The sequence below is a fragment of the Hermetia illucens genome, chromosome 2, assembly GCF_905115235.1.
Source record: "Hermetia illucens chromosome 2, iHerIll2.2.curated.20191125, whole genome shotgun sequence".
NCBI lineage: Eukaryota > Metazoa > Arthropoda > Insecta > Diptera > Stratiomyidae > Hermetia > Hermetia illucens.
Genome location: NC_051850.1, coordinates 173981790 through 174002806, shown reverse-complemented (window position 1 = coordinate 174002806; position 21017 = coordinate 173981790). Strand labels below are relative to the sequence as shown.

General features: G+C 46.1%; 3 protein-coding genes across 3 annotated transcripts in view; 1 reads left to right on the top strand and 2 right to left on the bottom strand.

Moving 5' to 3' along the window:
• Positions 1-9605, bottom strand: part of LOC119647867 (nudC domain-containing protein 3) — a 15956-nt gene extending 6351 nt beyond the window's left edge. The window contains exon 1 of the mRNA XM_038049137.1: positions 9412-9605. The gene's annotated coding sequence lies outside the window, so the exon portion shown is untranslated. The remainder of the gene's footprint in view (positions 1-9411) is intronic.
• LOC119647866 (protein suppressor of underreplication) lies at positions 1556-11952 on the top strand. The gene is made up of 4 exons (XM_038049136.1): positions 1556-2038; positions 2107-2303; positions 2365-2546; positions 9988-11952. Exons 1-4 carry the CDS (start codon positions 1690-1692, stop codon positions 11606-11608), a joined length of 2349 nt encoding a protein of 782 aa, XP_037905064.1. The 5' UTR covers positions 1556-1689; the 3' UTR covers positions 11609-11952.
• Positions 11861-21017, bottom strand: LOC119647869. Its single transcript, XM_038049139.1, has 3 exons — positions 20692-21017; positions 12208-12413; positions 11861-12140 (listed from the first exon to the last, which is right to left on the bottom strand). The coding sequence occupies exons 1-3, from the start codon at positions 20877-20879 to the stop codon at positions 11965-11967; spliced, it is 570 nt and encodes a 189-aa protein (XP_037905067.1). The 5' UTR covers positions 20880-21017; the 3' UTR covers positions 11861-11964.

Here is a 21017-nt window from a genome sequence, read left to right as displayed (position 1 = left end):
ACGCCGTGGCGATCGCAACATTGACGCTCTCACTGCTTCAATGTTCTCAGGTGAACTAACGGGTCGAGGGACTCCAGTTCTTCCTTTTGTCGCACTTGCAGTTTGTCTGAATGTAGTGACCCATGTAACAATTGATTTGCGGTCTGGGACGGGAGCCAACGGGGCTAAATTAAAGCGATTCCGAAATGCACGCTGTGTTGCAATAACCGAACATCCGCTTGAAAAGTAAACCTCAACGGCAAAGGCACGCTCCTCACTATTCCAACGCATGATGGCGACTGAACCGTGTCGGGACAAAACTTTACAGTATCCCCTCTTGAACGAGACCACTAGCGCTCCGCTATGACATCAACTAACTGAGTGGCGCGCATTTTAAAAAAGGAAGTTATGCTGCCGCACCCTGTATTTTTTGCCTTATAGAAGAGCCTGGAGCGAGTCCACTTATGAGGCAAATCGGCAAATAGTTTTGTGCCAATTGACATCAATTTAATTTTAAAATCTTTGATGCCGAGCTCATTCATGATCGCTATTATGATCTCTCGTGACGATATGGGAAACGTATTCGAAGGTAATTTCTACCTTTTTAACTATTTTCGTCGCTCCAGGTGCTGCTGAAGGGTCCACTTCATCGTCCATAAGGGTAGCTAAAGAATGAAACTATTGGGGGTCGGCATATTTGTCGCACTTTTCATTTTCAGTATGCCCCTAACAAACATGTCTTCAGGGGAATCGTCCCCATACGGTCTCTTCCGTACACTTCCTAACGCACTCCCTTTAATGTCTTTTATTGTGGATAATACGGTATCACAAGAAAAAGGAAAAAAAGAACAGGTGAAAATGTTATTAAATTTACTAGAATTTTCACAACCACTGATAAACTTTTTGTTCGCTCCACAAGTTCGAACTCCAGTGAAATGTGATTTTTAATTTTTATTGCTTTTTACATGGAATCCTAACGTACTTTCCCTGATTCCAATTGCATTCCTGTCCCAGAAAAAATTCAACTGAAATCTAATCTGGCAGCACTTGTTCCCCTCCGTGGTGAATATCTTCCGCCCTTATGTTTACAATTTCAAAACCTGATTTCATGAAAGAAACCCTTATCAATCCTAAGATAATACGGTTCTAACACGTCCACAAATCAATTGCAATTAAAGACTGACTCATATCGCGGATAAAGTACGGCGACATCCGCCCGAAATTAGTCTCCACAAATCACCTGTCATTATGAAATTTCCCATCGTCCATCGCCTACGTCACATTGGTCCGACTCAGTCACGACTTTCTTTATTATATTCAGTCCCCGCCACGGATTTACTCATTGTTTCGCTAAATAACTCGTTTGTTACGATGCAGTGCGTTCAAACTGTTTCGTGTTAGCACCCGCTGCTACGTGAAATCATGATTAACTTCATTTTTTCGCTTCTACGTAGTCGTACAGTGCGCGAGGAGTTTGATTTCAATTTGTCCACGAGCACAGCAATTCCGAGATCATTTTCCATGTTCTTCATATTCTTCTACATTAAAATGCTTTACGTAATGGTAGCGATTTATTTGACACTGCATCGCGTTAATGTAAATCTCAACTTTTCCTGAAGTGCGGTGGGAGTGGAAAGTGAGTGTGGTGCGGACGTAAATAAACATTTTCGCGGAGGAACATAACCTGCAAGTGCTGAGTGGCGCCAAAAAATGGTGCGCGATATTTTTCATTTTCGGGCCGAGCGCCTAGCTCAAGACTTAATCCTGAGTAGTACTCACCGCGTTCTAGGGAAGTTGGCGCAATACCTCACCAGCTTCCAATTGGACGGGATTCGGTTTTTGTACAAAAATTTCGAGAACAACCAAGCTTGCATTTTGAACGACGAAAGTGGGCTTGGGAAAACAGCCCTGGTCGGTGCATTCCTGAGTGCGGTTCTCCCGCCCGACAACTCCAAGCGGTGCCTGATTATCGTGAAGAACGCCGAACGCATCCGCAACTGGCAGTTCCACCTGGACGCGCTGACCAAGCTGCGCGTTAAGCTGTTGGCCGAGGAAAACGGTAAATTTGATCTCCTTACGCAATTCCTACCAAACGTTTTATCTTAATTTGTGACCGTCATTGACCAGAAATCGGAAGTGATAACAATGTCTTCCTCGTCACTTGGGAAAACCTGCGGAAGTCGCCCGGCATGGCTAAGGCGGTGTTCAACTGCGTCATTCTGGACGATAGAGACGACTTGACCACCTCCAAGGCATGTCTGAACTTTTTCCTGAGACATTTCGAGAACCGGATCTCATTGATTGTGGCCAGTTCCGATGTGACTGTAAGTGAGGTCATGCGTCATTTTAGGGAATGAGTTAATGTCGATTGTTTACCACTTTCAGTTGGATATCAAACAATTGCACAGCCTTCTGCGGTTGTGCGGAAGACTTGACGCGAAATATCAGAAGTTGAAGGTTTTCGAAGAGAAGTTTTCATTGCCTAAGCCAGAAGGCAGATTAGCGGAGGACCGAGCGGTATTGGAAGCGTATTTCCAAAGAAGGGAGAAGATTTTGAACTATTGCAGGTGAGTCTGTGAATCTTAGTCATTGGGATATCTTTGTTTCCAAGCTCGAGGTAGATATGAGTTGAGAAATACAGTTGTCCCCATTGTGGCTACGATTGTGTGTGTTTTAGGTGGGGAAGAGGCAAACCCTCTGAGCACTGGCTTCGGTTAGTTTTCCCCAATGCTTTCCTTCCTGAATGATCGCTGTGCTTCGGATTTTAATTGTTTCACGTGTGGGTCGAAGAAAATATAACCGAAACAGAGAAGACTGCAGAGTCAGAGAAGGATACCTTCTACGAGGCAGTTGAGTGGACCCTCGAAGCTTGTCCCAGATATAATATCAAAATCATACTTGGGGATTTTAACAGTCAAGTAGGGACGGAGCCCGTATTCAGGCGATACTTTGGCTCCCATAGCTTACATAGGGATACCAATGATAACGGACTGCGAATTATTCAGTCAGCAGTATCGCACGAAATGGTTGTTGGAAGTACCTGGTTTGCGCAGAAAGCGGTTCACAAACATACATGGGCCCCTCCAGACGGGATCACTTTCAACCAAATTGGCCATGTGCTGATTGCACGCCGCCACCTCTCAGCCTTGATGAACGTCAGAACATTTAGGGGGGCCAATATAGACTTAGATCACTATCTCGTTGGCATAGTGCCCCGAGCTCGAATTACAACACAACCTACAATCCCCTCTGACAATCAAGTGAGAGTTAACACTGAAGCCATCCACAACACAGCCCTCCGCAACACCTACAAGAGGGAAATGGATGCCGCAATAACCGCAGTCAACAGAGATCCTGGAGATGAATCATCAGCAAATCATCTTCACAATCACCTGAAGAACCTTATTATAAATACGGCCACAAACATACTTGGCCCCAGCCGCAAAAGGAGTCGGAACGACTGGTTTGACGATGAATGTAAGCTAGCAACGGAACGGAAGAATGGCGCATACCGAGTAATGTTGCATTCTCAAAGAACGCGGGCACGCGCAGAGACGTACCAACAACTCCGTCGATCGGAGAAGTGACTTCACAGACGGAAGAAAGAAGCCTAGGAGAACCAACAAGTCTATGAACTCAAAAAGAACAGGGAGCAACCGCCTCAGGCGCGAAAGTTTTACCAACAAATCAGCAGAATGAATGAATGAATGAGGATGGACTATTTCGTAGCCTAAATAACAACGAAATCTATGAGCGATACCACGACCGTCTGGTTGTGGATAAAACCCGGCTCAACAGGATGCGGTGGGCGGATCACTTAACCCGTATGGATGAGGATAATTCAGCCCGGAAAGTCTATAAGGGCAATATCTATGGTAAAAAAAGAGAACGAGGCAGACCCGGCCTGAGATAGAGCGATGGCGTAGCTCAGGAAGCCAGACACCTTTTAGGGATATCGAATTGGTGGACCTCGGCGCAAAACCGGGGTGTCTAGAGTTCCTTATTAAGGCAGGCCTAGACCGGACACCGGTTGTTGCGCCGTTGATGATGATGATGTAGATCGATGATGCTTGTTATACTGCCCTTGATTCATTGCTTTAATAAATGAGTAAATTTAATTAAAGTTAAGGAAAACAAATCAAAAAGTAATAATAATAACTGTAGCCGATTTCAAGCTTGGTTGTGAAAGGGGTAGGGATGGATAGCTTCACTCTGAATGACTGCATGCCGCAGTGTCTAAGAGGGTAGATAAGGAAAGTGCAAGAGCTTTGTAGTCCTGCAGATTACTCACTGCGGAAGCTATCACCACACCTGACAGTTAAGTACAAAATGTACTGCTAAAAATGAGAAAAAAATTTGTAGTCAAGTACGGATAACCGGCGAGAATTGTCTGATATAGTGACTAAGTCGTGCTCCCGTCAATGTCAGTATGGCATCGAAACCGCTTATTGTGAGGCGGTCGAGCTGGCCTCGCGTAAGCAGAGGATGAACTGGACTGAAGAAATGAATCTCTTTATCATCCGCCTCTACTACGAAATATCAACGGCGGGGGTAGGTGACTGTTGCACCAGAGATTCGTCGAGCATTTCCCACAAGTGACTGTGCAGCGTATTACGGACAGTATTGCTTTATTACTGGTAGACACACAATCTCCACGGTCATCAGAATGTGTTCGGTTTGAGGACATCCTGGAAATTGGTGATCAAGAGTCGATTGGGGCAGAGACGGCGGCATCAACAACACCACGCCGCACGGCAGGTGTCACCGTCCGACTGAAATCTTCAATTTCAAAGAGCATGTAAAAAACTTTTGGAAATGAAAGGAAATGTATTCTCAGGCTCTATGCATCATCAACATCTCCATCTCAAATCAATGAGTCGAGAAACAAGACTGTGTACTGATATGTCACTACTGCAACTAAAATCACTTGTGTATTGTGGTGCAGTTGCGAATGTCGGATTGCACGGTCAAAAGATTCCCTTTCTTGTTATTGGTTTGAGTGAATGAAGAGAGACCATGAAATGGTCGTCTGAAATGTCGACGCAACTCACTAAGGCAGGGCATTGGCTGCCTCAAATCAGCAGTGGCAATGCCAACAGACGGATGAAGAATAAAGTGAGGAGGAACTATGCCATCCCCATGAATACACCTGTATTTGAAATTTTAATAATAATAATAATCGTTGGCGCAACAATCCATATTGGATCAGGGCCTTGAAGTGTGTTAGAACACTTCATTCAAGAACGTAACGGTACACTAGGAGGCAATGTGGTCAGATTATTACCCTGATTCGACTCAGGTACCCATTCACAGCTGAGTCGACTGGTATCCGACGTCAAATCACGATACAAATTCCACTGCCACCAGTGAGATTTGAACCGCGACCTTCCGTATGACAGCCTAGTGCTCTAACCACTGAGCTATCCGGACACATTAAAGCAGAAACGTTCGGTCGTATGCAGTCAATGGCAACGGTATGGCGAGATTCACTCCAGACGGTTTGGTTTGGAATGGACATTGGGTTAGTCACTCAGCATGCTGAGTGGATTACCGCTAAAGTCACCCACCATGTCATTATGTCGGACACGAATTTTGCGGAAGTTACCGAAGAGAAAGTTCGACGAGCCATAAACAGCTCCCACAACTGGAAGGATCCTGGTAAAGGTCGGGCGCAGAATTTCTGATCTAAAAAGTTCTCCATTATGCACGGTCGAATGGCACATAACATAAATCAGGTAATTTGTCGGTTGCAGGAACCTCCACCCTTCCTCACTGCGGAGATTGCCCATCTTATCCCTAAGAAACAGCAGCAAACAGCGCCAGTTGTGGAACGCCATTTCAATCACGTTGCCGTAATGCTTGAAACAATTTCATAACGCAGTTCTTCATTGGCTTATAGCGTTGACCCGAGATAGTTAAATCGCTCAGTTCTGGGCAGGTTACTGCCATTGACAGTAACAGTCCCTGTTTCATGGGGATCGGTCGTCAAAAATTCAGATTTATTCAGATTCAATCTGAAACCATGCTGCATGAGGCGATCATTCCATTTTTGTACAAGTTACTCTAGATCAGCTTTGCTATGAGACGCCAGGAAAACATCATCTGCATAAAGCAGCGTATAGGGTGCTGAAACCGGACCTCTAAGGGAAGAATGTTGCCTTAGGCATTCGAAATATTGGCGTTGACGTTGGCGCCAAGTTGTACCATTCAGAACGGCGCATTCGCCACCCGAGCTTGTAAAAACTCATAATAAAAAAGCGGGTAGACAACTGCCAGAATATGTGGTACGGCGTCAAAGACGTTGTTAATGTTCAAGATGGATCGATCCGCGCATATTGCTGATGTTGCTATCCCCAATAATAGCGGCGCACGAATTGAGCCTTCGCCATGAATTCAACGGCTGTTAAGAAGTGCGAGTAATTTCCACTCCTGACAGTTGCCAGCGGGTCACGCTGACGCTCGCACAAGACACGCTCTATGGTCTCCAACACGAAAGAGGTAGGACTGTTTGACGGAAAATCCTTCGCGGATTCATGGCTGCGTCTACCAACTTTCGATATGAAAATCATGCGCGTGCATCTCCAGGAGTGCGGTATGTATCTGAAAGAAATGCAGCTGCAGTGAATCCACAGTACAAGCTTTTCTTGTTATTTCTAGAGCATGAAAAGCTTTTGGACATGGAGATTTATATGCAGAGAAGTTGTTTACACTCCAGTTGATTTTATTCTCGGCAATTACCGATTTGATAATCTCACAAAACCGGGGCTGCCGCGTACCAAGGTTCTGATCCACAAACCTCTTCACTGGCGAGGAAATGCGTGTGGACTAGCTACTTTTGTAAAATGGATGGGCTCCTATGGTCCCTGTCCAGAATCTTACTGACTCTCGCAAATTCGCTGGTGGTTTCGATGTTCTGACAACATTCCAGTCAAGATCGCTTCCTGGCAGTTTTGATGGCTGACTTGTTTTTTTTTTCAGGCAGTTCTTGAATAGCTGGCAGTATTTGTGCCTCTAGCAGACGTTGAAGACCTCGCTAGTCAGTTTGCTAAGAGTGGACAGATGTTCATTCGACCACGGTGGCAATGTCTGTAGGTTGATTCTGTTCGTACTATCGTTGAGGTCTGTAGGACAAATTAAATAACACTCGCCACGGAAACACTTAACAACATTTATTACTAAACAATCGCCAAATACAATTTATGTAGGCTCTTTACGAACGCGTGCGTGTTGACTGGAGATTACGTTTCGACTCTTCATGATTCCTCTTCTTCGACTCGATCATCGCGCCTCTGGCGGATAATTCCGCACCCCTACATCACTCCCTTCGCAGTGATGGCGTTCATCACGATGTTTTAACACACCATGACGTCGACGATGCGAAGGGGGATATACCCGCAAATTTGGCTGGTGTGACCTAATAGTAGGCAACATATCACGTAAGCGTATGTCGGGTACTAGCGGTGACCGGCTACGCACGGACAACGCTGGTGACAATGCAGCGCTCATACGCCGGACTGCAATCGAAGGCTCGGCTGAGTGGAAGTGCACGTCGACGCAAATGGTCCGATGATGTCAATATGCACCTACTGGAAACACTGGTCTGGCATCGCAAAGTGTTGGTTGACGTGTTTGGTATGCCTCGCCACCTTAGCACGCTGGCACTGCATGCAACCAGGGTCCACATACTCCTAGGAACGACGGGCCTAGGCGTCGGCAGAGAAATGTCGCACCAAATAGTTGAACCCTGGATAGGGACAGCTTTCAAATCCAACAACGTTGTGCCAGTACTCACCAACTACTGCAACTCTAAATCGCGGGATTGTTCGTCCGCCAGGTCTTAGGAGTCGAAATCCGTTGCCATATAAATCTCTTCCACACTAGATAGGGTGTCTGCAACAATGTTAGTGTGTCCCGATATGTGTTCGATTCGCGTCGAAAACTGCGATATGTAAGCAAGGTGGCGAGTCTGGCGCGCGGTTGCTTTATTCGACTTCTGAGTAAAAGCAAACACTAGCAGTTTATGATCCGCCCTGATGACAAACTGAGCACCCTCGAGTAAATGCTGCGGCAAGCGGCAACCATTGATCGGCCTGCTTCTGCTCGAGGACAGCCTCGTAACCTCGAACCTCGTAGCACTTCATCTAGGAAACTCTGGAAGGACTGAGCGGCAGCATTCCAAAGCCCAAACGTCATTACTCCAAACTCGAACAAACTGAACGGGGTAATGGTCGCCGTTTTAGGAATATCCCTCTCTGCGATTGGAATATGATACAAAGCCTTCAGCAAGTCTACCTTGCTTTTTCCGCTGGCCCAGTTGTAATGATGTCCTGTTCCATTGCTGACCGCTGAGTTGACATCCTGGGACCCACGCGGGTAAACGCCGGGTATTGCCTGAGGATTTGGTGGTACTGCGTTTGTCTACCGACTGTAGCGACTGCTGGCGCACCGCTGACTATAAGCAGCCCTTTAGTTGACTCGCCTGTTGTCGGATTAACCACACGGCGATTTCTAACGTCGATCACTAAACCGAAATGGCGAATGAAATCGGCGCCTATGATTGCGCGAGACACGTTGGCTATACAAAATTTCCACGGCATGCTCCGCTGGAACGCTAAGCTGAGGGCTGCTGACCGAAGGTACTAATTTTTGATTCATTGGCCGCGAACAACGTGTATGTCGACCGCTTCAGGCGCTGGGTGTTATGCTTACGGCGAATTATCGAGACATCGGCGCCGGTGTCAATTAGGAACAATAGGCCCGTTGCTTCGTCGCGAACATGAAGCCGGCTTGGTCGTTGCACGCTGTCAATTGCTCTTGGCAGCATCGGCACTAGTTTTCCGACCTTCTTCGTTCTGTGGCCCATCTACACGGCGAACGTGACTTCCGAAACACGCGTGGTAGAAACAGATCCTCTCGGGCGATGGTGAACTACGTCTGGACGACAAACGAGACGCCGGTCTGACGTTAACCTTGCTCAGCTCTGTACGGAAAGCGGATATCTCCTTTTTTATCTCCTCCAACTGCGAAAATGGCTTGGGGCGCTCAACCACCGCCACGTTCGCCGGTTCACGTGCTTCGTAGGCCCTGTTAGCTGCCTCCGCCAAAGGCGAGAAATCCGAGACTTCCGATGCGCTTACTATTTTTCGAATGTCCTCGGGCAAACGACGTAACCAAAGCGACTATAAGAGCGCTTCCGAGACCCTAGAGGCGCTTTTGATGCGCAAAACGTGCAAGAGCTGTGACGGGTGCTGGTCGCCAAGTTCGAGGCCATGTTATATCTCCTGATATTTTGTCTCCTCCGATACGGCGAAAGCGCTAATCAGCCATTCCAGCGTTTCTAGCGGCCGGAGGAGCTTCAACTAAATCTGCGCCTTGCGTAAGAAACTCGGATCGAGCTCAGAAATAACTTTGCCGAACTTACCGAACACTTACCACGACGCTGGCGAATTAAGGTAGCTAAATTGATGTTGCTGCACCGTGAAAAATGCCGACCAAAAACACGCGTGATTCGTTTCAGCCGCGTGCGCGTTGCTTCCTCACAAAAGAAAACGTTCGGTGGTCACCAATCGTAGGTTGATTCTGTTCGCACTATCGTTGAGGTCTGTAGGGCAAATTAAATAACACTCGCCACGGAAACTGTTAACAACATTTATTACTAAACAATCGCCAAATACAATTTATGTAAGCTCGTTACCAACGCGTGCGTGTTGACTGGAGGTTATGTTTCGACTCTTCTTGATTCATCTTCTTCGACACGATCATCGCGCCTCTGACGGATAACTTCGCACCCCTACATGTCCTCTTGCTGTATTTTGCGGGGCATGATACTTTGAAGGCGAGAAAGGGCGCGAGCATCAATGAGGTCGATAAGGTAATGCAACTCTGCAGTAGATTTAATAGTTATCTTTTGAATGGGCGTAACATAGGAGGTTCTAATATCAACCTCGAAAGCAACCAATATCTTGGACTTAACCAAATTCAAATTATCTTTCTTTTCTTTTTCCACAGAGACTTTCGCTTACGCCGATACAAGCATCAATTCGAAGATATACTCCCACTAGTCACCCCATCAGAATACGAGAAAAGCCTGCAGGAATGGCAAGAAAAAGAATTTTCAAAATCCTTATCCAGCAGCTCTGGTTCACTTAAAGTTCTCAGCTCGTCATCAGAAAAAAACACGGAAGAGCTCTTCCAAACATATTTCGATCCAAAAACTGAAAATCTCCTCAACAATGAGGTACAAAAAATCAACGAAAATGCAATAAACTCGGAAGCAGACAAGGAGAAAATAATACACGATACTGAAGACATGTCACCATTGTTATTCGAATCTGACACCGAAGAACTATCTATCATTCCTCCGGCAAAATTCAATGAAGTTGAAAGCAAACCCACGCAACCAAATGTAAAACGACCGGCTGCCTTAAGAGTTCTACGGTCATCAACCAGTGGATCGTCAGGAGTGAAGTCCGAGAAAGATAAAGCGCCGCAGCCCTCCCCTTCTGTCAAAACTTCTCAGAAAAAGAGTCGTCATCATCGCACATCAGACATAAATGTAAGTCAAGAGAGAATTGTTCGGAGCTTGCGATCAGCCGATCGGAAAACAAGACAGGCAAAAGGTGGTGCATCTAGCCGAAATGCTATTGTCGATGTTTTCCGCATGATTGAACGAGCTGAAGCCGAAGAAAAAAAGATTAAGAAAAAGAAACGAAAAGCAAGTCCTGCAGTGGCAAAGCAAGAGGCACAGGAGCCGTTGAATGTGAGCTCGGACAGCGAAAGTGAAATTGGTGAAGGCGAGAAATTGGAATATCATCCAGATCCCGAAGCAAAAATTATAGATCAAGCAAAACAGCTTGATACTTCGCCAAATTCAAACTACAATTTTAACATTGATTTTCTTAGTAAGACGTTAGCTCCTCCGGACTCAAGTGAAATTCACATATATTCGCCGCCTGAGCAAATAGTCATTCTATCGAGTTCAACCGAGCACAGCGAGGATACGGTGCCCCGCATCAGCAGTACCACTTCACGGAAAGTTATACAATCGGGAACTATATCTCCATCGCCGGATATCTTTGAAAATTACGATGAATACGATTTCTTCTGCTCGCAAAGAGGCAAGTCTCCGAGATCTCGTAGTCTTTTATACAACCCTCAAAGGGCATCAAGTAAAAAGTCGGCACCATCCTGTCTCGAGCGATTAAGTGGAGATTATTCCGGAACGAATAAAACAAATAATTATCTTTTCTCGGGCATATTGGCAGATATGGTAGAAATTCATACTCCAAACTTAGGAAAAACCACCTGGAATTGCGATTCGCATCGAAATAAAATCACCAAATATCTCTCGTCTCAGTCGTTTGATTCTACACAGTCCAACAGGCCTGATACCACGACTAAAGACTTTGACAATTTCCTACAAACTCCCAAGCGACGAATGAGCTCGGTATCGCAGAAGGGATCTCCAGCAATTTCTAAGAAGTCACCAAAATCACAGCGTCACACTCCTGTGACGCCCAATGGACTGACAAAGTGGCTTATAAAAAAGACTCCCGCAAACGGCGCTCCGCAGGAAGGCAGTTCAAAGCCAGCAAAACGTAAGAGGCTGGACCTCTGGTTTACAGACTAATATTCGTAGTTTGGAAGTGATCGTTTTCGCTGAATTTTTATTGGAATTTTAGTGCAAATTTTGAAAACTAATCAAAAGTCGGTTCTGGTTTTGAATCGAAATGTCTTTCGAATTCAGTCTAGAGAAAGCGAGGTTGGAGTTGTAAAGGCAAATAGTATGTCGATTACTATATCAAGCGGAATTAAGAGGAATTAGTGTTTCATTATGGACTTCTACCTAACAACGCTGTGGTATTTTTTAAGATTAGACATGAAAACTAATAATATATTTTAAAATACTTTAAAGAGGTGCGAGATTACATTCGAGATTCTATGAAAATATATATTTTATCTAATTACAATCAATCTACAATCTTTTCATTCAGTTTTATCTCTAAAATGCTTTTTCAAATTCTCCATTATTGCATTCCGCTGAAACTCAACTTCGCGCCGGCACATTCGTCCAAAGAAGGGTGGGCATTGGTATCTCACCTTCTCACGGCAGAACGTATCCGAACCATTGGCTGCGAACCGGAAGTCGCCTTCCGATGATACTGAAATTATGTACAAAATTATTAGATCCAGTTTGATATCAATCTAGGTTTCATTATCAACACATACAACAGTAGAAGCCGGCGAGGAAACACGTTGTGTGCTTCGAGGCGACTATGTAGATTTCTGTGGAAGCTGCTTGTTCATAGCGAACTGAATAATCGGCCATGCCAACGTTTTCCCAGTAGGGCCAATGTGATAACCGCTCTTTATAGATCACTGAATATTTCCAGTGTTCGTAGTTTCCGCTATCGTCTGTTATCTTGAAGCTTATGCTGAAAAAGAAAAAAATTGAAATGTTAGAAACGAAACATTTCGTAGTCAAAGCTAGATACTTCGGAAAAGTTGAAACGGGACTGATAAGATTAAAAATATTTTTATGTGGTTGCCATAAAGCCCTACGTGAAGTACAGCATGCCATTATTGTTGGTTCCTGGCAATGTGCAAAGTCGTTGGTTCGAGACGACCTGGCCGCGCTTGTGGCCAATATCTCCGAGATGAGGGCGACGCTGGACGCTCATCGCTCGGGCGCCAGGTCGCGAGCTCGCTCGCGGTCTTCTACTCGAAAAAGGCGATCGGGTAGCAGATCGTCAGGACAACCTACGGACCGAAGCATTTGTTGGTACCATCGCAGATTCGGCGAAAAAGCCTCCAGATGTACGATCCCGTGTAAATTCGCGCCTACCTCAAAAAACTAGGTCCGCGGGGGGTCCTGACGACGGCCACCCAGAACGCAGCGCCACGTCGCCTAACTATTTATGACACTCGGCAGGCACTATCTTGTAGATACTGGTGCGGAGGTTTCGGTTCTTCCCCTACCCCAACATCATCGACTATTTCCTCAACATCTGAAACACCTACGGGTACAGGCAAGTGGACGTGAGTCTTGGCTTGCGTAGGACGTTCCCGTGGCGATTCATCCTGGCGGATGTCAGCTTCCCCATTTTAGGTGCAGACTTTTTGTGTCACTATGGGTTGCTGGTAGACAGAACAGGTCCCTTATAGACTCCACAACCAACCTTAATTCGTCAGGCCGAATTTCATCTTTTCCCAACAATGACTCTCGTGTTCGGGCACTTCTCCAAAAGTTTAGCCAGATTACTACCGAATGTAGTCTCTCTAAACCAGTGAAGCACAATGTGCAGCACCACATTAACACTACTGGTTCCCCTATTTTCTCAAAACTGCGTCCCCTACCACCCCAGAAGCTGGCTGCTGCACGGAAAGAATTCGAACATCTTATGCAACTGGGTATCTACAGACCTTCGGACAGCTGTTGATCTTCCCCACTCCATATGTTCCCTAAGCCAAATGGCGAGTGGCGCCCCTGTGGGGATTATAGAAGGCTAAACGCACAGACCGTTCCAGACCGATGTCCTATTCCGCTCATCCACGACTTTGCGCATCATCTCGCAAACTGCCGCATCTTTTCGACCTTGGATTTAACCAAGGCCTATCACCAAATCCCTGTAGCTCCAGAAGACATTCCAAAGATGGCAATATGCACACCCTTTGGACTCTTCAAGTTCACACGGATGACTTTCGGGTTGTGCAATGCGGTGCAAACCTTTCAAAAGTTCATTCACTCGGTCCTGCGAAACCTCGACGTCTGTTTCGTATATTTGGATGATGTTTTGGTCGCTTCTTCCTCAAAGTTTGAGCACTTCGCCCATCTCGAGTGCATTTTTCAACGTCTCCTTGAGGCCGGTTTAGTCCTGAGCGTTGATAAATGCAAGTTTCTCCAAACACAGGTGAGATTCCTCGGCCACTTCATTTCCTCTGACGGAATACAGCCCGACCCAGACAAGGTGCAAGCAATTACAAGCTTTCCGTGTCCGAAAACTGAAGGATTTGTGAAGGTTCTTGGGCATGCTAAACTTCTATCGTCATTTCTTGCCCAAGGCTGCCCAACACCAGTCCGTTTTGAACGCATACTTGTCTGGCCCCAAAACAAAGGACACACGAGAGATTATATGATCTGAAGAGGCTGTCCGCGCGTATGATAAATCCCAACAACAACTGGCTGATGCTACACTCTTAGCATTGGTTCCGCCAATTAGAGGCGCAATTTGTACCGGCAGGCGCCACAACAGACGAAACGCGTTTTAACCACGCCCTTATCGGTCTCGACGAGGAGACAATTGATTTGGTCACGGACGTGTTGGAGGACTCCTATGTCAAACTGAAAGAATAGCTCATACGCCAGTTGTCCGTGAGTGAGAGAGTGAAGCTGAATAACTTGCTGAACGAACTGACGTTGGATGACCGTACCCCAGCCAGCTGCTTCGAGAAATGAAACAACTGGGTGAGGATAAGGTCGGCTCAGAGCTGTTTAAGTCCTTATGGTTGCAGCGCCTCCCGGAGAGCACCCGCACCATGTTGACCTGCGCGGATTCGGGGTCGCTGATGGTGTTGTCCGCCACAGTCGATAAAGTCCACGAGGGCCACGTACGCCCCGTGGTCACGGAAGTGTCTAAAGACACACGTCGGGAGGTGGAAAACCTGAAGGCAATGTTAGCGACACTGGCGGACGCAGTCTCGAAGCTTGCAGCAACGGTAGGTACTTTGCGTTCGGGAGGTAGATCTCGATCGCAGTCACGGTAGAGAGGGGTTCGGGTAGTCGCACGCCGAGACCCTCATCGTCCCCGATGATTTGCTAGTACCACGGTAAAATCGGAACTCAAGCGACTATATGTACCACCGGATGCAATTTGCAGACCTCAGACAAGGAACCTAAGCCATTTATTCCGGCCGCAATGAATTATTTCACGCTGCACACGAAAACACTTCTAATCGTCCATAAAAAAGGACATATACTCTTGGGTCAGACAGTGCATCGCGTGCTAGAAGTGTAAAATTAGCAAGCACCTAAAAAAAGGAAGTAGGCATATTCCCTCGGCCGACCAAACGCTTCCACATCATCCACCTCGACATCGTTGGCCCTTTGCGAGACTCACACAGATACAAGTATTGCCTCAAAATCATCGACAGGTTTAGACGGTGGAGTGAAGCAATACCTCTGACTGACATGACGGCACAATCATGCGCCGAGATCCTCTGTCGAGAGTGGATCCCGCGCCTTGGTAAAAGAACCGTAATCATCACCGATCAAGGAATGCAATTTAGGTCTACTCTTTTCTCGGAGTTAAACTCCTTGGTTTCAAACATCACAGGACCAATGCATACCATCTGCAGTGCAGTGGGATGCTGGAACGTTGGCACCGGACACTAAAAGCCGCCTTAATGACTCGCGACAATCCCTCGTGGTAGTGCCTTTCATCCTCCTCGGCTTTCGCACAGCTCACCGAGAGGAGTTCACGGCCAGCCCCGTGGAGATGGTGTACAAAGAGAATCTGCGGATCCCCGCCGACCCTGCGTTGGAAATCAGAGCAGGGTTAAGCGACTCCAGCATGCTGCACCTGCTCAGGGATGCGGTTTTGAAACTGCAGCCGACTGCAACTTCCCGACACACAATGCCGGAGGTCAACACATCTAGGGACCTCGAGACATACCCACAGGGTAGGGTGGACGCTCCTCGGAGGCCACTGCATCCACCATACGAGTGCCCCTTTAAAGTCCTTGAGCGACGGAGCACTCATTCAAGCTCGACGTTCGGAGCGAGCCCAAACGGTCCCCTTGTCGAGGCTGAAGGTATTCACCGAACTGGTGGACGCTCTAAACAAGCACCCGCGAAGCGTCAGGTTCGCCCGATAACCCCATTGGCGAGATCATGTCCCGGGTTTCTTCGCTGAACCCGCAACTGCGGCGAAGTCATATGGGGGCACATCGGAGGCATGAACTATGACTGCATTGTCGGTAGTGACTTCGCCTCCGCCGCCGGCACGGCTACCGGCCTGGCACGAGGCCGGCGTATGAACTTCCTCCCTTCTGATTCGAACCGCCCGCCGGCATGAGTGGACCATGTTTCTAAAGTTGCAGTTTAATTTAACTCCACGTATTTGAATCATTGCCGCTTCAATAAAGAGCTCATCTAAATTTATTATTGTTCCAAGCTAGTGTGGAATGCTTGAAGCTTCTACATTTGACACCTACTTCTTTCCGCTATTAATCGAGGCGCCAAAACTACGGAAGTGGTTTGAGGGATTTGTGTCGTGTACAGAAAAGCTGCAAAGTAAAAAAAATCGGTTGTTATGCGTGTAGTGGAACGGGCAAGGCATAACCCACTACAAACTACTCGATCGGAGCCAAGTATTCAGAGAGAAACTAGCCAGCTCCTTGCCTATCATGCTTTCGAGGCTTTGTGAATAATTTTGGCTAATATCTTCAGAGCAACAGGAAGCACACAAATAAGCATAGGCTACCACCGCGTGAACCTATCGATGATTGTGAAGCGATACCTGAAACCGTGCGAGTCTCGCGAAGGGCTAATGACGTCGAGGTGGATTGTGTGGAAATGCTTGGTAAGCCGAGGGAACACTCCTTCCTCTTTCCTCACATACTTTATAGTTTTACACTTCAGGCCTACAACCCACTGTCTGATCCAAAAATTAATGTCCTTGTTCATAGACGGCCAGAAATACTTCGCGGTTACTAATCGATTCGTTGTCCGAATGGCTAGGTGCACCAAATCGTGAACAGCGTGAAATCCTTCCTTTCGGAAATCGACTGAATTGTATGGCCGTGGTCCCTTGTCTAAGGTCTCGCAGTATATACTGGATGTTGAGCCAAAAATAAGAAATTCCCTAAATATGTATTTGGAGTTGGTCCTCATTGAGCTGTTTGGAGAATAAGCTCAATGGCTGCCAGATTTGAATCCCTTTTCGGTAAAGAGCAGCACCTACGGCAATGTCTGAGGTATCGACGAATACGGCTGGTGGTGCATTTTACTGAGGGAATGCCAGAAGTGTAGCATCCAATAGCTGTTGCTTGATGGTCTCAAACACCTGGACAGCCTTTGGGAACCACACAATCAGGGGAGAGCCTTTGGTCTTCGTCCAAGACAAGAAGGCGTTGAGAATCGATTAATAGTGAGCGGCCTTGGGCAAGAAACGACGCTAGAAGCTTAACATGCCCAAGAACCTTCTCAGATCCTCAATCGTTTTTGGAAGCGGGAAACTCGAAATTGTTTGCACCTTGACTGGGCCCAGTTGGATGGCTTCAGGGGTAATCAGGTGGCTAGGGAATCTCACCCGCGATTGCAAGAATTTGAATTTCTCGACGGGAAGTACTAGACCGGCCTGCAGGAGACGTTGAAAATGGACTCGAGTTGCTCTAAATCCTCGGAATCAGAGGAAGACGCGATCAGAACATCATCCAAATAGCACGGAGTGGATGAATCTCTGAAAATTTACGCAGTCCAAAAGTCGTCCTAGTGAACTGGGAGAGTCCGAAAGGTGACCCGTTTCCGAAATGTCTTCGGAAGATACAGATGAGGGTATGCCTTAAGGCCAAGGTCGGGAAAATACGGCAGTTTGTGATATAATGCACAAAATCGTGGATGAGTTGGATGGGGTATAGGTCTGGAATCGTCTAAGCATTTAGACGTCTATAGTCGCCACAAGAACTCAATTCGCCATTAGGTTTAGGGACCATGAGAAGTGACGAAGACCAACAACTGTCTGAAGGTATGCAAATACCCTGCTTAGGAAGTTCTTCGAAACTCTTCCCGCGCAACTGCGAGCTTCTGCGGTGGTAATGGACGCACTTTATAGAAAAATGGGGAGGCAGTAGTGTTGATGTGGTGCTGAACCACGAGCTAACGACGCCTCGGTAGAGATGTTACGGTACTTTTGAAGAAGTGCGCGAATACATGGGTTGGCAATATCTTCAAATATGATGGCAAGAGTGCTGGATGAACAGGATGAGATTTTTCCTGATGACATAAAGGAAGTTACAGTGTCAATGAGAGACCTGTTATGTAGATCCATAGCAATCCATAGTGGCACAGGAATGCTGATGTTGTCAATAACGAAGCGCCAAGCAAATGCATCCGGGGTAAATTGCTAAACTCTCCGGTTTTCTTAGGGGTCTGGGGCACCCAACAAAGAAGTTAAACGAATAATCAGGGCGGGATTGAATGAAGATCTGGACATAAGTGTACCTGAAGCTTTAGCCAGAAGCTTAATGTTTACAGGAGCTTACTTCCTGAAACTTAACGTTCTCAGAACCCCACATTGGGCGCTATTTATGATAAACATACATGTTCAGATACAAGTGGGCTTAATCATCTTTCTGGTCCTACTCTTGGTACTCTCCCATAGAGAATACTACCCTCACGTCCCCAAGCCCACACTCAATAACAATCTTTTTCTCCAGAAATAAGAGATTCAATTTGAAGGACATTTTAGTAATAAATATGGGCAAATGAATCACTAACTAGGCTGATCCTGACCAATGTGCGAGGCCAGATAAAAGCAACAGGATCACTCTCAACACCATTCGACATGAACAATAGTCTACGACAAGGGATGCCCTATCATGCGTCCTCTTTAACCTGACCCTCGAGAAAGTGATTCGTGATGCTGATGTAAATGCAAGAGGTTCGATTCTATTTAAGTCCACCCAACTACTGGCCTATGCTAACGATATCGACATCATGGGAAGAACCACTCGAGATGTACAAACTGCCTTCATCCAGATCGAGCAGGCGGCACGTGTGGCGAGATCTTGGGCTGCACATCAATGAAGGCAAGACAAAATATATGGTGGTAACGTCAGCACCAAAAACCAACCAACCAACAACATCAAACCGCACTGGTCAAATGGGGAGAATAAAGATAGGAAACTACAACTTTGAGACCGTTGATAATTTCTCCTATCTAGGGTCGAAAATCATAACCGATAATAGCTAAGATGATGAGATCCGCGCACGTTGGCAGCAAACAGAGCATATTTCAGCTTACAGAAACTGTTCCACTCAAAACGTCTCATCATAGGGCCAAAGTTCTTACTGTACAAGACAATGATCTTGCCAGTCCTTATGTATTCCCCGGAGACTTGAGTTCTTAACAAGAAGAATTGCGAACTCGTGGCCGCTTTCGAGAGAAGAATTCTCCGAGGAATTTTTGGCACCCTACATAAAGATGGACGATTCCGTAGACTACATAACGACGAAATCTATGAGCGATACCATATGACCGTCAGGTTGTGGATAAAATCCGGCTCAATAGGTTACGGTGGGCGGGTCACTTAATCCGTATGGATGGGGATGATCCCGGTCGGAAAATCTATAAGGGCTATATCTATGGTAGAAAAAGAAGACAAGGCAGACCCTGCCTGAGATGGAGCGATGGCGTAGGTCAGGACACCAGACAGCTTTTGACGATATCAAATTGGTGGACCTCGGCGCAAAACCGGGATGTCTGGAGTTCTTTATTCAGGCAGGCCTAGACCGGATACCGGTTGTTGCGCCGTTGATGATGATGATGATGATGATGAAAGGATTCGGACCAGAAACGGATCTATCAGTGGAGGTCGAAGACAAGGAATAGTAAACGCGTGTATTGTATCTGGCAACCGTATTTATAAGATGAACTATGAGAACCTTGCATAGAAGCATAGGCTGATCCTGAAAACATGCCCGATTTACTGATATGAACCGCGAGCAATACTCGAATATTCTGGTCACAGCATGTATTCGCACCGGTCCCTCTATTTCTTTTAAGTAGGTAGGATCGTCCGAGATAAATTGCTTGGCACTTCGATTTTCTTAAGAGCCTAGAGCACGCAGCAAAGAAGCAGAAAGGATAATAGGAGGCCAACATAATTTACCCTGTGCCCGGATTTTCTCTCTCTCTGGTAAATAGAGTGGGAAATTATTAAAGCTGAAAAGTTGGCCACTAGTGTACGTGCAGTATTAGCCGGGAGTACTGTTTAGACGTGAAGTTGGACACCAGAAAAGGTTTTTTTTTTTCAGAGTTCTATTTCGTGAAACTGAATGATCTCAGTACCCCACATTGGGCGCCATTTATGATAAATACACATATTCAGACAGAAGTAGGCTTAGTTATTTTGCAAGTCCAAATCTTGGGGTTCCCCTTAGAGAATACTGTCATCACGTCCCCAAACCAGCACTCAATCATTATCTTTTTTTCCAAAAATAAAAGATTCAATTTGAAGAACACTCTAATATGGTACATCAATAATATTTTATGTTAAAGATCCCGAAAAATCGTTCTGATCTTTACTCTCTCTTTGGTATTTCAGGACGGGCTTCATTGTTCTCATTTTTTCCTCGAGTTGGTAAATTTTCTAATATTTTTTCCGAAACATGTTCAGCTTAATGAGTACCATTACACTTTGCCAATTCTAAATTCAAATAGTTTACACAAAATTTTATTTTTAGCGGCATCTGCTCCCAACAGCCCCAGTACGTCGATCTTGTTAAACAAATAAATGTGGGTGCATGGCCATTTTCAAGTCAAGTGAAACGGAGGCACTGGAAGCAGCTCTGGTCATAAATCACGCACTCAAAACTGTTACACTAATTGCACAAGTAACGAGCATAGTTAAAACAAAGGGTGGTAGACAGTAAGGCATGCATGAGATACAAGTATCTGAAATCTACAGAACTACGTTATGCATGCGTCTCACATTGTTGGATTCAATATCATCATTTTGCTGAAGTCAGCGACAAACTCCCAAACATCTTTCGGATTTGTATTTTCAATTATTCCGGTGATTTCATAATCGTTATAACCGCCGCGGAATAGGAACCAAAGTAGAATCAGTATGACCGCGAGATAACAGATTCGTTTGCGATTCCAATGAGTGCGATACATTTTCCCGACACTATTTGAATTTCAAATTACGAATGGGCGCGAAAAACCTCCACCACAGTGCGCGTATCCTTATCTATCCCAGACACAGAGCGGTACTGAGGCAAACCAGAGGCTTACAGCGGAGTCAATCCCAAAGAT

What these genes read in the sequence shown, in the direction of transcription:
- LOC119647869 (XM_038049139.1), bottom strand. Translation starts at nt 20,879, where the DNA reads ATGTATCGCACTCATTGGAATCGCAAACGAATCTGTTATCTCGCGGTC. An exon ending in ATGATATTGAATCCAACAAT is followed by an intron (nt 12,414 to 20,691) that starts GTGAGACGCATG and finishes TTTCTTTTTCAG; the next exon opens with CATAAGCTTCAAGATAACAG. An exon ending in CCTCGCCGGCTTCTACTGTT is followed by an intron (nt 12,141 to 12,207) that starts GTATGTGTTGAT and finishes ACATAATTTCAG; the next exon opens with TATCATCGGAAGGCGACTTC.
- LOC119647866 (XM_038049136.1), top strand. Translation starts at nt 1,690, where the DNA reads ATGGTGCGCGATATTTTTCATTTTCGGGCCGAGCGCCTAGCTCAAGAC. An exon ending in TGGCCAGTTCCGATGTGACT is followed by an intron (nt 2,304 to 2,364) that starts GTAAGTGAGGTC and finishes TACCACTTTCAG; the next exon opens with TTGGATATCAAACAATTGCA. An exon ending in AAGATTTTGAACTATTGCAG is followed by an intron (nt 2,547 to 9,987) that starts GTGAGTCTGTGA and finishes CTTTTTCCACAG; the next exon opens with AGACTTTCGCTTACGCCGAT.